The sequence below is a fragment of the Salarias fasciatus genome, chromosome 7, assembly GCF_902148845.1.
Source record: "Salarias fasciatus chromosome 7, fSalaFa1.1, whole genome shotgun sequence".
NCBI classification, from domain to species: domain Eukaryota; kingdom Metazoa; phylum Chordata; class Actinopteri; order Blenniiformes; family Blenniidae; genus Salarias; species Salarias fasciatus.
Genome location: NC_043751.1, coordinates 259,976 through 274,711, shown reverse-complemented (window position 1 = coordinate 274,711; position 14,736 = coordinate 259,976). Strand labels below are relative to the sequence as shown.

At 48.0% G+C, this 14,736-nt stretch overlaps 1 protein-coding gene across 2 annotated transcripts in view; it reads left to right on the top strand.

Moving 5' to 3' along the window:
• Window positions 1-12,439, top strand: part of LOC115391444 (copine-8-like) — a 62,695-nt gene extending 50,256 nt beyond the window's left edge. For both annotated transcript variants that reach the window (XM_030095710.1, XM_030095709.1), the window contains 6 exons: window positions 2,888-3,069; window positions 6,880-7,007; window positions 8,670-8,772; window positions 11,913-11,970; window positions 12,050-12,123; window positions 12,219-12,439. In XM_030095710.1, coding sequence (XP_029951570.1) covers window positions 2,888-3,069; window positions 6,880-7,007; window positions 8,670-8,772; window positions 11,913-11,970; window positions 12,050-12,123; window positions 12,219-12,431 — 758 coding nt within the window. In that variant the 3' untranslated portion in view covers window positions 12,432-12,439. The remainder of the gene's footprint in view (window positions 1-2,887; window positions 3,070-6,879; window positions 7,008-8,669; window positions 8,773-11,912; window positions 11,971-12,049; window positions 12,124-12,218) is intronic.
• The last annotated feature ends 2,297 nt before the right edge of the window (window positions 12,440-14,736 follow it).

Genomic DNA, 14,736 nt, shown 5'->3' with positions numbered 1-14,736 from the left:
TGGACTCATCAGAGTGTGAGGAGCCATAGAGAGAGAACCCGTCCCAAACGGAGGGAGCTGGAGCTTCACTGAACTGTCCTCTTCAAAGTCAAACATGCAGGAGTTGCTCTGTGGTCAGTAACAGCAGCGCTCCTCCTCCTGCAGCTCAGCGCTTCCTGCTGCGCTTCCTGCCGCTTCGCTCCTCCTTTCTCTTTCTCGGAATTTTCTCCTCTTCAATATTTATCTTCATGTTTCCTCTAAATGTTCTCAATCAGACTGAGAGAAGCTTTGCAAACATTTGTTCTTCTTGGCGTCTTCCTCCTCCTCCTCCTCTCCGGAGCAGCTCCTCATCAGCTGCTGGACCTCTGCTCACTGGAGCAGCCAGTCAGTCACTGAGTCCAGCAGCTTCGTCTGTCTGCAGCCGTGAAGCAGCAGACGTCTGACAGACTCTTCCTAGCTGTCATGGCGGCTGCTCGGATGGCTGAGCGTCAGGAGCGGGTGGTCCAGGATGTCAGGGGGAGCGATCCGCTCAGCATCCTGGTGAGGAGGTCCCCGAAGCTGGCCCGGTCCTCCTGCTCAGCCGGGGCGTCCTCAGGACCCTTCAGGTACAGAAGAAAACAAGCAGAGGTCAGAAAAGACATTCAGACCTTAAAAACAGGCGTTTTCCAGGCTGCATCACTCACCTTCAGAAGATCCCTCAGAGATCTGATGGGGCTCGTTTGGATCACACTTGGACTCGTGTTGACTGAAGGGAGGAAACATTTCATTCAGCTGAGGTGTAGATGATGGTAGGTTGAAGAAAACTACAATCTCCTCTGATCCAACAGCGTTCAGAGAGAATTTTACCTTCAGAGACCAAGTTCTGATCATCCCCGGAGCAGATGTGATCTTAAACACTTCTCTGTGTGATATCCGAGGTTCAGCACGATGTCCGGGGTCATGCCAAGAACTGATACGATGAGTTTTAACTGTGGGGAAAACAGTGTTGCATTGGATGATCTGTATCAGAAAGAAATATGATCCTCAGCCGTCCAGCAGACGAGTCCCGAGCAGCATCGGCGCTGCGCCCAGACGTCGACGGCCTCGGTGAAGGGAGCCCCGAGCAGCTTCTCCGGAGAGCTGAGGACGACACAAACACACTTCAGTCACCATGACCTGGTCAAACGCAGCTGTCAGCTTGTGCTGCTGACACAGACGTTCCCCATCTGGAGAATAAAGTTTGGTTTCTTACATGTATGGGGGGTTCCCAGCAGGTGGCCGGTCCGCCTGTGAGGGCCGCTGTGGGCCAAACCGAACTCAGTCAGTTTCACCCGGAATGGCTGCTCGGCATGGTTGAGATGGTTGGGATCATTTTTCTTAGATTAGCCTCCTACTGCTATTTACGATCACCCGGAAGTTCTAGCCACACTTTCAAAATAAAAGCACGTATCCATGAAAAACATGAGGACTCAACTTAGAGCTAAGAGGTATCCAAACACGAACTTCAAAACTTTTTTTTTTTATTAGACAAAGTTTGAAAGCTTCTTTTAAAGATCATCAGCCCACTGATAATAATAATAATGATAAGAATAAGAATAATATCATCACCGATCCATTTTGTATATTGCTTTCCATATTCAGCCTGCAAAAATCTGCATAGAAATGTATTTTGTGATCGTGTCTGTTTAAGACTGATGATATTGGAGAGTTTCACAGGGCTACCTCACTTCTTCCCTGAGTTATACGGGGGTAGAAATTATTTCCGGGGATAGACGGAAACTGTCAGCAATGATCCTGTTTTCCTCACGCTGCGTCAATCTAAACCCAAGCAAGTCGGCTGCCTGAAGGAGAGTAGATTTAAAGCTGCTGTAGGCAGGATTTTGCTAGTCAGTGCCAATGTTTCTGTGTTTTCTTTGGATTAAATGTTAGAGTATCCATTGATAATCCTTTAGGAGTGTAGCATAATTGCACTACCGCGAGGGCGCAGCGTTTCCATCTGTCTCTGTTCTGAGCTGAAAAGGAATCTCGACAGCTCCAGGTATCTTTGACCAATCAGAAGAGCCCCTGAGGCTCTATCCTGATTGGTCGAGGGGCGGCACTTCAAAGCTCTGCTTCTCGTGAATGTGCATGAGGAAGTCCAGGCCCGCATGTTTACCTGCTTGATCGGACAAAACATCATCAAAACTCCACGGAGGACACCGTCTGTTTCTACTGGAATTATTAAAAAAAGGCTTTGACCCCAGGCCGCCGTGAAAAGGTCACAGGTGAATCAACCCGCCGGCGCAGGCGGCCGTGACACTGCTGCCCCGCCCGGCACCCCGAGGTGGGCACGACTCCGGGTTTCAAATCGCCATCTTGGATGGGTCAAATCGCCTTTAACATTGTTTTTTTTTTTTTTTTGTAATTCTTTTGGTAGAATGTATAACAAACAACGTGATCTAATCATATGCATTAGAAGAATGAACGATGTTGTTCTTTATTATGCAAATCCAGTTTTTATGGTTTTAACATGCATTTTCTGCAGAGAGGGAGATTTAGGCTGGTTGGACGGTTTGAACATTATATTTGAGCCTATAAATAAAACACATTCCACATATTCAAAGGCAGAAAATACACGTGAGGTTCCCCTGAAAAAAGCTCTCAGCTGTGTGTGTGTGTGTGTGTGTGTGTGCGTGTGTGTGTGTGTGTGTGTGTGTGTGCGTGTGTGTGTGTGTGACTCAGCAGTAGTGAACTGAATCCTGACTGAGCCTCTGGGTGGAGCTTGTGTCAGGGTGTTGATGGAGGGACTGCAGCGTCCAGTCTGTCCTGAGCAGCCGTCCTGCTGCGTCGCCTCCACCTGTCCTGAGGACGACACACAGCCGCTGTCTCTCTGGACGGTCACAGCAGCTACTTCCAGTGTGTGTTAACGCTGTTTCCCGGTCGGTCGCAGGGAACCCGTCGCAGCCCACCTCGCTGCACTACATGAGTCCGTACCAGCTGAACGACTACGCCATGGCGCTGCGGGCCGTCGGCGAGATCATCCAGGACTACGACAGCGACAAGATGTTCCCCGCACTGGGCTTCGGCGCCAAGCTGCCGCCGGACGGACGCGTCTCGCATGAGTTCGCCCTGGTGAGGAGGCCCAACACACACACACACACACACACACACACACACACACACACACACACACACACACACAACTCCATCCTTTCAGAGCAGCTCTCGGTGCAGACACCTCTCTGTCAAACATCTGCATATTCATTTATCCCTCAAACGCCACTTTCTGCAAGGTCTCCACCGAAATGGCAGCAAATTACAGGATTAATGCTCAACATGACAGAGGGCTGCTAAAAGAAGGTGGCAGTGTGTGTTTTCATTGCTAAAAGCTTTCTCGGAGTGCTGAAGGAAGTAATAGAAAGGAAATGAAGTGCGGCTCTGCAGCCTCTCAGGATCCTTGGTGAGGTTGTGCACGTCGTCACACACTGATCCGATCATCAGCACTGAACACAAACACACCGCGGGCTGCTGTGGAAGGGCTGGGTTTGTTCCAAATTAAAGAGAAGGCGTGATCATCACTGCAAATTCTAACGCTGCACGGTATGAAATGTTGAAATTAGAGCAGAACAATGTGAAAAGGTTCAATATATTGGATTTATTACTTATTTCCAAAGTCTTACTGTATGAATACTGTTTATGTGTAAGCACGTGATGTCGATGCAGGGTAAAACATGTTTAAAGGTACTGTGCTGTACCTGAAGAACTGAATTGTGACGTGTGTTTTCTATGAAGAGAAGAGAGTTACATCTATTTATTTGTCTTGTCAACGCTGTGCGATAGATGTTTGAAGCCTAACCAAAGCAGGCTTCACTTCACTCCTTAACTGGCGATCGGGTCGATTTCAGCTCACAGAAACACTCCGAAATACACAAAAAGGTCCACAAGAGTGAAGAGAAATGCTGCAGAACACACACAGGCCTGGCAGGGCCAACATGAAGCAGCTACAACCTGCTTCACACCTCTGATTTTGACCATGCCAGCATTTGGCAGCGTCTGAGTGTGAAGGTATATTCTGGATATAAAGTGACACCAGATTAAAACCTGAGTTTGTGCAAACAAGTGCTGTTGGACACAAATGAGATTTTTTTTTTCCATTTGTGAACGTTGGATTAAAAATGAGTAAGCCTAAACTGTAGAACTGATGGATGCTGTTCGTTCAGAAAGGTCAGTTGCCATGCCAGGAGTAGAGCTTTTCCACACAAGGAAATCAAACCATCAACCCAGAGACTGGGAGATGACTTACTGTACTCTCCCACCTGAGCTGCAGTCCCAATCAGCTGTCCTGATCCGTTCTGTTTGAGATGTCAGCAGAGAGGACTTATTGTTCCTGGACCAGATCTGGACCGATCCTGACCGTATAAAAACATCGAGATGTTTCAGGACTGGTCCTGGGCTGAGATGTGTTGGTCCTGGCACCAACACTGACCAACAGGAGCAACACACAAAGTCACATGGCCAGAGCTAACGCTGGTGGCTTAGCTAACAGCTCACTGATGAAGGTGGCTAAGCTAACAGGTGACTGATGAAAGTGACTTCATACTCGAGCATCAGTAGATGTGGAAAAAAACCTGCAGCAGTCCTCTCTGTTTGGGGCAGCCTGAGCCTGGTCCAGGACTACCCAGGGAGTCTTTTCCTGTCTGGTCCTACAGGATCTGCTCTGTTTGAGCCTCACTTCAGGATTTGCCTGAACCAGATCTTAAAGAAGACTGCAGCAGCAGAGCCAACCTTCAACCCAACACCATTGTACAAGCTCCATTTCCGAGGACAGCAGTGTGTGTCGGCCCCCTCCACGGCTGGAGGGAAACCCCGCAGGGTCCGTCAAGATCGTCTGTTCCAGAGATAATGAGAAAGCTCTCCGTGCGCTGTACGGTTTCTGTTTGGTGGCTTCCTTTCATGTAGTAAACACAGTCAGCCGTCGACTCCGGAGCGTTGTGAGGAAAACACAGGCTCTCATCCAGCTTTGGTTCAGCATCAGTAAACAAAAAGAGACTGCAGGAGCATCAGTGGAAGGACTCCTGTCAGACCACCTCAGGATATTACCCACCAAGAGGAATTAGTGTCAGCCTGAAGTATCGGCAGCAGTGTAATGTGAGGTTGTGTTCGCTGGCCCTCGCTGCCTCCGACCCTCTTATGCCGGGTAGTGCTCTGGAGAACTCAGGAGCATCGTGGAGTTCGGGCCCCCAGGTGACCATTTTCAATCCGTTTCAGTGGGCTTGCTTGTAATCCTGTTACTCTGCAATCGGCTTCCAAGACATGTCCATTTGGAAAATAATTTGTGGATGGCTTGGAGCCACCTGTTCTTCATAAAGCAGGATAAAATCTGCAGCAGTGTTTTCTGCTTCGGGATGACGCTGCTCCTCTTCCCTCTCAGAGTATCAGAGTGTAAATTTAACTTGGATGCTAATGCTGCAGAAACCTAATGTTGAATAGATTGAGGACATTTTTCACAAATATTAGCCGGCTGACGTTTTGTGTTGACTAACTGTTGGTGTTTTAATGACCAAACTCCGAGAGGGCTGAGGCTGCGTGATCGCACAGCAACACGAGGACGAATCGAAGGATTAAAAGCACAGCAGCACCAGGACTCCGGAGAATTAAAGGCTAATCTTTTAATTTACTCTGTGGTCTCCTCAGCACTTTGCATCAAACGCTGAGTGATTACCTCCAAGAGGGAGCCCAACGCAGCGGACTCCAGCCTCCCGGGGTTTTATCAGTCCGAGAGGTCGAACACAGAGGAAACAAACCCAGGCAGAACCCAGAGGTCAGAGGTCAGAGGGCAGACATGGGCACGTACGGACAAAGGAAAGCACTTATGAGGAAATCTCCAGCTGGGAACTCAGAAGCTTCCAGCTGCGAAAGTCTCTTTTCCAGAACGTCGCTAAATCAACCAAAGGCTCAGTCGTGACCATAAATGTAACGAAAGCATGGAAATAAAAGTTGACAGATTGGTGACAGGACCAGTGAAACATCTGGGCACAGCTGCAGGCGTTGATGGAAACACACTACTCACTCATTCTGTACCAGCAGGTTAAGAGACGACGCTGTGCTCCTCTTCTACAGCCCGACTGACGTGGAAACAGGCAGCAGGAGCCTTCATGGAGCACGAAGTTTATCCACAGTCAGCTTCATTGAGCAGGCTTTCTGATCACGTCTGAAGAGTGAAACCATGGCTTCCTGTCTGAGCGCCGAGCTTTCAGGTGCTGCCATGATGTCGGACCGTCATTCATCCAGAGTTGTTAAAACTTGTTAAACTTGATGCGATTTTTCTGACCTACATAGCGGATCGTATGACGGACAGAAAAAACTTCAGAGGAAAGGATTGGTGTCTCCGGGGCTCTGAATGAAGCGGCCCCTCTAAAACGTCCATCCATCAACTTTAAAGGAAAAGAAAACAGGAGGCGATCAATTACTGCCAGTCACATTGGGTTGACGTTTTTCGTTGCTCTGATCAGAAGTCGATCAGAGGGCCACGCCGCGGTGGACGCCTCTGTCAGTTTCAGTTCCAGCGTTTGTTTCCTCCAGGAACTCCTGCTTCCTCCGCACTCACACAGACCTCGATAAAAGAGCCGGATGAAATGTGGACGAATAACAAAGGATCTGTCGAATAGAAGGGTTAAAATAAGTAAGAAGGAGCTGATGTACCCTCTCCTGAGTGTCCCTGAGCAAGGCGGTGAAGGGAGGAGGAGCGTTTTCACGTCAACCGTCACCTTTGCTGGTTCGTCTGCTGCATGGCAACGGCAGCGAGAGACGTCTGGAGACATTTATATGAGATGTTCTGCTGCTCCACATTCAGCAGTGGGTTAGGGTTAGGGTGTGCGTGTGTGTGTGTGTGTGTGTGTGTGGTTTATCTGTAACTGCCTGCTGTCCTTCCCCTCTCTCCAGAACGGGAACCCGCAGAACCCGTACTGTAACGGCATCGAGGGAGTGATGGAGGCTTATTACCAGAGCCTGAAGTCTGTGCGGCTCTACGGACCCACACACTTCTCTCCTGTAATTAACCATGTGGCCAGGTAGGTACTCTGTAATCACGCCACACGTGCGCCCACACGTGCACATGTCACTGTGCCCGGCGCCGCTGCTGCCAGGCCAGCAGGTAAAACTTACTGGAATATTTTCAGCTTTGCTGGGTTTGCAGATGAGGCCGTGTGTGTGCGTGTGTGTGTGTGAGTGAGTTTGTGTGTGTGTGTGTGTGTGTGTGTGTGTGTGTGTGTGTGTGTGTGTGAGTGAGTTTGTGTGTGTGTGTGTGTGTGTGTGTGTGTGTCACAGCTGCTGCACAGCGATCATGCGAAGCGAAGGAAGGAGATTGGAAGAAATGTGCTAATTGCTTCCCCACCTGAGAGGAAGATGGAGTGTGTCGTTCTGAGCTTGAACCAGACGATGAGGAGCTGCAGCGCCACGAACAACTTGATTTATTATTAAAACTGAAAACAAGCTCATGATCGGGTCTCGTCCATGACGGTGCCTCAGAAACACCAGCTTCCTCTTCTTGCCGCTGCGTTTTCACAGAAGCTCCGCTGCGCCGAACCTTAACTCCAGAACATGAAAGCTGCTTTCCCAGCTTTCACCGAGGAAAGTTTAGAGTTTGACTTTTCCACCTGACACTCCCTCCATCGCCACATCGTCTCTCCTCACGGACTGAGACGAGCACTTCCACCACCTTTCAAATCCCGTTTGTGTGTCTGTGTGTGTGTGTGTGTGTGTGTGTGTGTGTCCACCCACTCAACCTGAAAATAGCTGCATTGTTCTGCCACTGAGTATCGGACTGAAAGAAGTCACATGTGACGTTCCCGCACGCACGCACACACACACACACACACACACACACACACACACACACACACACACACACACACACACACAGAGTTAATAAACAACTCCGAGACCTTTTCTCATAAACCTGGATGGAGATGTTGACGTAATGTGACGCACAGTCAGCTAACGTCTTAAGAAATCATTTTCCTGCTCATTCTGAAATGTTTTCTGGACTCTAAGCTGCATTTTCTTTCATTGTTAGCTCATGTGACTAAAAATATACCACCTGTGACCACTAGATGTCACTGTATGACAGCAGAATGCTGCTACTTTACCACGGAACAAACCTCTGTGACTGAAAGATAAAAGTAGAAAACAGAAACAGAGCAGCTGAGAGAGTTCAGAGTGTGACAGAAACGAAACTGGAAACAACAACAACAACAAAAAAAAAAAAACGGCTAACGGTGTGCTAAAAGCAGAGCTGAGCAACAGCAGGAGGAGACCCAGATCATCAGTCACATCTGGACATGGAGAGCAGATGTTCTCATTTACCTGACAGATGTTTTTCTGTTTCTCTTCTTGATACTTTTTGAACGATGGAACTGACTGACACAGTACTCGGTAGCGTGTCTGAACCTAAATAACACATACTGTCATTTAACTTTTCAGCATAATTCATCTTCATTCATATTTCAGTGTGAAGCAGATGATTACTGCTGCACAACATTAATCTTGTACACCTATTAAATTTTATAAATATGCTCCCCCAGGCAGATGGATTATTCAGTGGTGAGCTGATGAATAAACATGTGTGAAGATGACAAACAGCTTTGATGCTGGAATGATCAAACGGGCGCAGGACTGGGAGGCGTGTGCTGTGTGCAGCGTGTGACCTCTGACCCGGCCTCTCTTCGTGCCAGATACGCCTCGGCGGTGACGGACGGCTCGCAGTACTTCATCCTGCTCATCATCTCTGACGGAGTCATCACAGACATGGCGCAGACCAAGGAGTCCATCGTCAATGTAGCGTACCGCCCAGCACTCTCACCACACACCACTCCGCCGTCAGTCTGAAAGCACATAGTCGTGTTCTCACGTCTCATTTGGGTCAGCTTTGGGTTGTTTTGTGTCTCTTTTGTCTGTTTTATTCTCTTATTGTTTGTTTTTTTCCCTCTTTGTGGTTGTTGTGTGTCTGTTTTCTTAGTTTTCTTTCTCTTATTGTTAGTTCTGTGTCTCTTTGTGGTTGTGTTGTGTCTCTATGTGGCTATTTTATGTCTCTTTGTGGCTGTTTTTCTCTCTCTGTGGCTGTTTTGCATCTCTTTGTGGTTGTTTTGTGTCTCTTTGTGGCTGTTTTGCGTCTCTTTGTGGTTGTTTTTCTTCTCTTTGTGGCTGTTCTGTGTCTCTCTGTGGTCGTTTTGTGTCTCTTTGTGGCTGTTTTGTGTCTCTTCGTAGTTGTTGTGGGTCTCTTTGTGGCTGTTTTGTCTCTCTTTGTATTTGTTTTGTGTCTCTTTGTGGCTGTTTTTTCTCTTACTGGTTGTTTTGTCTCTCTTTGTGGCTGTTTTGTGTCTTTGTGGTTGTTTAGTCTCTTTGTGGCTGTTTCGTGTCTGTTCATGGCTGTTTTCTCTCTTTGTGGCTGTTTTGTCTCTCTTTGTGGCTGTTTTGTGTTTCTTTGTGGCTGTTTTGTCTCTCTGTGGCTGTTTTGTGTCTCTTTGTAGTTGTTTTGTGTCTCTTTGTGGCTGTTTTGTTTCTCTTTGTGGTTGTTTTGTGTCTCTTTGTGGCTGTTTTGTGTCTCTTTGTGGCTGTTTTGTATCTCTTTGTGGTTGTTTTGTGTTTCTTTGCGGCTGTTTTGTGTCTCTTTGTGGCTGTTTTGTGTCTCTTTGTGGTTTGTGTCTCTTTGTGGCTGTTTTGTGTCTCTTTGTGGCTGTTTTGTCTCTCTGTGGCTGTTTTGTGTCTCTTTGTAGTTGTTTTGTGTCTCTTTGTGGTTGTTTTGTGTCTCTTTGTGGTTGTTTTGTGTCTCTTTGTGGCTGTTTTGTGTCTCTTTGTGGCTGTTTTGTATCTCTTTGTGGTTGTTTTGTGTTTCTTTGTGGCTGTTTTGTGTCTCTTTGTGGTTTGTGTCTCTTTGTGGCTGTTTTGTGTCTCTTTGTGGCTGTTTTGTCTCTCTGTGGCTGTTTTGTGTCTCTTTGTAGTTGTTTTGTGTCTCTTTGTGGCTGTTTTGTTTCTCTTTGTGGTTGTTTTGTGTCTCTTTTTTGGCTGTTTTGTGTCTCTTTGTGGCTGTTTTGTATCTCTTTGTGGTTGTTTTGTGTCTCTTTGTGGCTGTTTTGTGTCTCTTTGTGGCTGTTTTGTCTCTTTGTGACTGTTTTGTGTTTCTTTGTGGTTGTTTTGTGTCTTTTTCTGGTTTTTTTTGTCTCTGTTTGTGGCTGTTTTGTCTCTCTGTGGTTGTTTTGTGTCTCTTTGTGGCTGTTTTGTGTTTCTTTCTGGTTGTTTTGTGTCTTTGTGGCTGTTTTGTGTCTCTTTGTGGCTGTTTTGTGTCTCTTTGTGGTTGTTTTGTGTCTCTTTCTGGTTTTTTTGTCTCTGTTTGTGGCTGTTTTGTCTCTCTGTGGTTGTTTTGTGTCTCTTTGTGGCTGTTTTGTGTCTCTTTCTGGTTGTTTTGTGTCTCTTTCTGGTTTTTTTGTCTCTGTTTGTGGCTGTTTTGTCTCTGTGGTTGTTTTGTGTCTCTTTGTGGCTGTTTTGTGTCTCTTTCTGGTTGTTTTGTGTCTCTTTGTGGCTGTTTTGTGTTTCTTTCTGGTTGTTTTGTGTCTTTGTGGCTGTTTTGTGTCTCTTTGTGGCTGTTTTGTGCCTCTTTGTGGTTGTTTTGTGTCTCTTTGTGGCTGTTTTGTGTCTGTGGTTGTTTTGTGTGTCTTTGTGGCTGTTTTGTCTCTCTGTGGTTCTTTTGTCTGTCTTTGTGGTTGTTTTGTGTCTCTTTGTGGTTGTTTTGTGTCTCTTTGTGGCTGTTTCGTCTCTTTGTGGCTGTTTTGTGTCTCTTTGTGGCTGTTTGTGTCTCTTTCTGGTTTTTTTGTCTCTGTTTGTGGCTGTTTTGTCTCTGTGGTTGTTTTGTGTCTCTTTGTGGCTGTTTTGTCTTTGTGGCTGTTTTGTCTCTTTCTGGTTGTTTTGTGTCTCTTTGTGGCTGTTTGTGTCTCTTTCTGGTTTTTTTGTCTGTCTTTGTGGCTGTTTTGTCTCTGTGGTTGTTTTGTGTCTCTTTGTGGTTGTTTGGTTTCTCTCTCTCTCTAGTTTCTGTGTCTGTTTGTGGTCACTCAGCTTCAGGGTTGTTGTTTGTAGCTTTCCGTTGCTCCTCAGTCTTTGGTGGTTTATGGGGCCCTCTGATCCTTTTGGCCCCCGGTTTTCTGTCCAGGAATCTTGACCAGATGTATCTGAAGCATTTTTAAACCGGCTGTCATGAAAACACAGGTCACAGTCAGATGAGACATTAGCGGACACCTGGAGGTCCAGGTCGCTCTACAGCTTTGTGATGTGGACGATGAGGAGCGGCGCAGCTGCTGTCTCTACCTCGCAGTGCTCTCTCAGTGTGATGAGGGAAGCCAGAGGACAGCGGCTCACACTTCTGCTCGGCTCAGCTGCAATAACGCTGCTTCCTAATGAGAGTTAATGTGTGGAAGAGCCCCCCCCCCCCCCATCACAATAAGATGTGATCTTATTGTAAAGTAAGCTCGGAGAGTAATTATTTACTCGGTGGCCCCTTGTTTCTCAAGCAATTTGGACCCCGTCTAATAACCCCGAGGAGTTATGAAGCACTGAAAGCCCCGCATCCATCATCCCTCGCTCCGACCGTATTCCCACCGTCCCAATCCGCCGAGATTTAATAAACAATATTGCAATGTGGGTCTGCGGTTCACCCGCAGCTCGGGAAGATGTAAATGGAAGCAATTTTGAAGCTGTCAGCTTTGGCAAGTTTAGACAAAGTTGTGGATGCATGAAATTAAACCCCGGCAGCAGCTGGACGGGGGCTTTGTGAGAGGCGAGGCGGATTTGTGTCTTAACAATGGCGCTGTTCTTTTCTCGCCGCCGAGCCCGGGTTCTCCACAGAACCACCACAGTCCGTCTGGCTGCGGGGAGGAAGACAGTGACGCCTTCTTCATCCGCTCATTCTCACTCCTCTCCTCCTCCAGGCTGCATCGCTGCCCATGTCCATCATCATCGTGGGAGTGGGACCAGCGGAGTTCGATGGTAGGAGTGTGTGTGTGTGTGTGTGTGTGTGGTAAAGGGCGGTAAAGTGAGTCCTGACTCCTTGGTTCTTGTTCTTCAGAGATGATCGAGCTGGACGGGGATGAAGAGCGGATCTCCTCCCAGGGACGGTTTGCAGAGCGAGACATCGTTCAGGTAAAGGTCTGACAAAGGCCTGAGCCTCTGAGGATTTTTCCTTTTACTTTGTTCTCATGTCCTCCTTTCTTCTTTCATTTACGCCCCCCCCACAGTTCGTACCTTTCAGAGATTACATCGACCGCAGAGGGAACCACATCCTCAGCATGGCTCGTCTGGCTAAAGAGGTCCTGGCTGAGATCCCAGACCAGTTCCTGTCCTACATGAGGACCCGGGGAATCAAACCGGGGCCCCTGCCGCCTCCCTACACGCCCTGCCCCCCGCCGGCCATCCACCCCCTCCTGGCCAGACGAGTGAGCCGGATCTGAAGCCGGAGGGCGGCTCTTCTTCTGCTGCTCCGCCCCGGCGGCGAGCCGGTCTGCTCCCCTGCTGCGCTTTCAGGAAGGTTCGGCTTCGGACGCCGAGCCGCGGATCGATCCGCCGAGCCGTCCTCCTCCCGTCAGGAGGCGGCCCGCGGCGGTCCGACACGGCTGACGGGCCTGACCAGGCTCAACTGTCTCCATCACTGTTGCTTCTTCTTTTTCCACTTTCTCTCACAAAGTCTCTTTTCTTGAAATGTTTACAAAACTGGAGGAGTGGCGAGAAGTTCTTTTATTCCAGGAGACGTTTATACTCTTAATGTGAAAACCTTCCACAGACAGGAAGTAGTGATTTTGTATAAAAATTGTTTGGCGCCACGTCGTTTGTGTACATTTTATTTTTTCAATACTCAGAGCATGTTCTAGTTAATCGGAAGCATGTTCTGTTGTCGTGGACTCGGGGGCTTCGCCCCCCTCCCCAACACAGACCCCGTCCCACCGCCAGGTCCCAGTGGGCCTGACGCCCCCCCCCCCCGCTCCTGCTCCTGCTCCTGCTGAGTCCAGTGCAGACAGGGACTCCAGCCGGCCTTACTGTTGTGCATCTTTCCTCGGTCGTAGCGTTCACTGCATTACCCCCCCCCACCCAGGTGACTTCTGATGGATCTCCAAGCCCAGAGGTCAAAAACACACATCTCTCTTCCGAAGCCGGCTGTGTGGCCGAGTCGCCGTCCTGCAGACGCCTTTGGGTTTGGTTTTATTGTCTCTACCTCTTACTTTCCGGAATATTGCCAAAAACATCGAACAAAGTTTCTCAGTCAGAAGTGCTGCCAGTGATATCTTGGCGTATCTGCCGGCTTCACACTTTTACAAATAATTTGCCAGATCTGTAGGATGAGGACTGAGTCACACGCGGCTGCGTTGCAGCGAGGCACTGTGAATACGTGCACACAATCACACACACACACACACACACAACTGAATGCAATCTATGACTGTGAGGACACTTCAGCTCCGTTCTGTCCAACATTATTGTAAGTAGAAACAAGAATCAGTGAAGTTTCACAGATCGTCGTCTCCTCTGCAGAAATCCTGTATGTTTACCGAACGCTCACCTCCTGAAGGCTCGGCACGCTGCACACGGCAGCACATCTGCTTGGTTTCCATCAGCAGCGTCTTTCTTTCGGTATTCGTGATCAGAATTCATCCATTTCTCGGTTTGGCTCCAACATTGATTCTTAAAGCTCAGATTGTGTGGACTAAACACAGACTTGGAGAATGAGCTGGAATGGTGATCTGTTATGGGTGCCGAACTCAGGCTGGATGGATGATTTTAAAGACTCAGGCCTTTCGTAGGTCGGGGTCACAGATGGTTTGTTGACTGATTCCATCAGGCTGCCGGCTGTAAGCTGCTCCTGTTTCGCTGTGGCTGCTCTGAATCCAGACAGGTGCGTCTGTGTTGAGTCCAGCCTGCCAGAGGTGAGCGTTTGAGCCTAGCTTCCTCGTCGTTCAGGTAATCGCACAGTCACTTTCAGGCCGCTGTGGGTCTGCTAGGTATGTGAAAACTTTCCAGAGTATCATTCAGCGAAGCACAAACCTTCTCGTGAATCATCTCATCCCTTCTCATTAGTGTGAAGACGAGCAGGACTTTCCTCCACTGTCGGTCTGAACCTGATTCAATCAACTAATCCATGTAAAAAAAAGTTTACAGTGTTTTTATAAAGTCACGCCTCAAACTTATAACCTCCTCGTTGGCTGTTAAGCTTCATTGAAACTGTTTAACGTTTATACACTGTACAGATTTTTGCCTTCTTTGGTGTTCCGGTGCGTTTACTGTTCGCTGCTTCTATACTGCTCATGAAACATTTTATACAGAGGCCTGTAATCATATTTAAATCATGACTAACAGGCCTTATCAGTGTTTATACATCAGTTATTCATATTTAAATCATGAACGACAGGCCTGTATTTTTTATACGGTACGTTGACAGCGTTTGTGTGTGAGACCTGGTGAGGGAGGAAACGCTCTGTAGCAGCAGGAATCTGCCAATCTGTGAAGTGTAGCGTCTTAACCAGACTAACCGCGGAGTAAACAGGGTCCGGGGGTTTTTCTACCGGTGGCGTGAAGATGGACGGAGCCCTCTCAACAGGGGGGAGGTCAATTGCACAATGTAGCACTGGTGACGAGGCTGAAGCACCAGATCAGGCAGGAACTGTCTTTTTTTGAAGCCCCTGTGAATATATTTAGTGTAAATACAATCTACCTTCTACGTACAGCAAGAAACCGCTGCAACTCTGTGACTCTTCCACAAACACA